This window comes from Volvox carteri, assembly GCF_000143455.1.
Source record: "Volvox carteri f. nagariensis unplaced genomic scaffold VOLCAscaffold_6, whole genome shotgun sequence".
Classification (NCBI taxonomy): Eukaryota; Viridiplantae; Chlorophyta; class Chlorophyceae; order Chlamydomonadales; family Volvocaceae; genus Volvox; species Volvox carteri.
The window spans coordinates 770,069-772,251 of record NW_003307549.1 but is presented as its reverse complement, the minus strand read 5'-3'; the positions used below and the strand labels follow the sequence as shown (position 1 = coordinate 772,251).

The following is a 2,183-nucleotide window of genomic DNA, read 5'->3' as shown; positions in this document are numbered from 1 at the left end:
GGCAGGGCAGGGCAGGGCAGGGCAGGGCAGGGCAGGGCAGGGCAGGGCAGGGCAGGGCAGGGCAGGGCAGGGCAGGGCAGGGCAGGGCAGGGCAGGGCAGGGCAGGGCAGGGCAGGGCAGGGCAGGGCAGGGCAGGGCAGGGCAGGGCAGGGCAGGGCAGGGCAGGGCAGGGCAGGGCAGGGCAGGGCAGGGCAGGGCAGGGCAGGGCAGGGCAGGGCAGGGCAGGGCAGGGCAGGGCAGGGCAGGGCAGGGCAGGGCAGGGCAGGGCAGGGCAGGGCAGGGCAGGGCATATGCACGGGATTAAGCGGTAATCAGCAGTAAGCAGTAAAGCCCAACACTGAAGACCGACACGCTCTCCAGCGTATGAAGCACGCTGCTGGCGCGAGATATTAGCAATGAAGGACGGAACTACCCGAACAAAGAGCCTGCACGACAGACAGCACATGAACACGGCACTAACGTGAAAATTCATCGATTTAACTGTCACCAAGATGGTTAGCGGGAAAAAACCAATGTCCGCAGTCAGTTGCTGTCAAAACGGGTTGGCTGGTTGAACATAGGATGACGGGCCAGAAGCAGGCAAGCGGCGTGAGGTGCCCAGCCACCATAAAGACGGGTCCCCCGGGAAGCAGGTCTAGCAGGCAAACTTCCAGAACCAAAAGTCGCCAATGGCCGTGCGGCGGGCAGAGGACGCCGAGAGTTAAATACGTAGCTAGCCAAGCTAACAGGCGCCGCTTTACATGTCGACCCTTTTACATACCGTCCCGTATCGATTGAACACCTAAGCGCCATTTTCCCGGATGTGGGTAACACAGCCCCATTCATGTATTTCGCACTGATAAAATCGCATTGAAAAAGTAAAACGCGGTAACTAATGGGTTTGCCTGCAACGGGGCTATAGGCGGTTGGTCTTCACTGTGCACGCTGCGCCCAGCCGGAATCAGCAATACATGCATGACACGCTGCGAGCGGAATTTTGGTGGCATGCTCGTCAAGTCCACCATTAGCGGTGTGTGCCGTGCAGCGTATGTACGATATACACAGCAGGCTGTGTTGCCTGATTTGGAGCTGCACAACGTTGGTGCGTTGGAACGTTGCGACCTCCTTTTAGGTTAATCCTGGTTGAGCAGTAATTGGGTTTGTCCCGCGAGACGAGATGACGTACGAAAGCCGAAGAAGTCTTTCAGCCTTCTTAGCGACCCTCCCCCTTAGCGACCCTCCCCCTTGTGCGATCTACTTATTAAAGAGCAATTTCTGAAATTGAGGGCAGCCAACAAGCGCATGGATAGGCATGCTAGGCGGCTATGTCAGCCCATTACCGAGCTGGAATGTCCCCCTTCGAAGCGGTCTTCCGGGGATCATTCTACATCAGAATGAAGTCGGTTGCCCGCAGTCAAAATATTAAGCGGCAATAGCAATCGCGACACAAATGCCTGAGCCTCCTGAGCTGCATGCAACGACAGTGCAACTGCAGATGCATGTATGCTGAAGAACCGGCAGCGCATGTGCTTCGATGCGTTGGTCAAACGACACCGCCGTGCAAGTACGACAAATGGATGCGCGCAGATAATTATAAGCTCTTGCCGCGGATAAATCGGCGCTGGAGCTATCGTACAGCAACGAAGCTCACCCAAGCATATGAAGCATAAATTAATTCTTACATATTTTGATGAGCGTGCATAGTTGATCAAGTCGAGCGCCGAAGTTTTCGGCTTCCTTCCAACCAACATAAACAGCTCCAAGAAACATAATTCGAATTCAACGATTCAGGTCTCCTTTCCAGAAATAGCAAATGTATCTTTTGCGAAAGCTTTATCATGAGTTGGAATTACTGCTCCGATGTTTTTACTACAGCGACAGACGTTGCACTCCACTTCTGGCCGTGACACCCGGGAGGGTCCGTTCATGGCCTGCGTTCATGTCGTCGTTCACTGAATGACCGTGTGGATGATGCTTCTTCGGAATCACAAATATTTCGCGATCAGCATGTTTCTCTTACAGCGCTTGCCTTTTCCAAGGGCCTAATTTAGGATCGGAATTTCCCATACAATTTCGCCCTTACCACTGCCACATACACACATCCATATGGAGCTCGTTGCAAGCTCATTAATTATTTCGTATAAAAGCCTTTTCTTATACTCAGACTAATTGATTCTGTCCGTAGCCACGTCCAACAGCGTGAG

At 53.8% G+C, this 2,183-nt stretch overlaps 1 protein-coding gene across 1 annotated transcript in view; it reads left to right on the top strand.

Moving 5' to 3' along the window:
- Window positions 1–954: 954 nt before the first annotated feature.
- The window catches only part of VOLCADRAFT_87649 (uncharacterized protein), a gene marked incomplete at both ends in the record, with an annotated part of 11,809 nt that continues 10,580 nt past the window's right edge, over window positions 955–2,183 (top strand). The window contains one exon of the mRNA XM_002947438.1: window positions 955–1,081. Coding sequence (XP_002947484.1) covers window positions 955–1,081 — 127 coding nt within the window. The remainder of the gene's footprint in view (window positions 1,082–2,183) is intronic.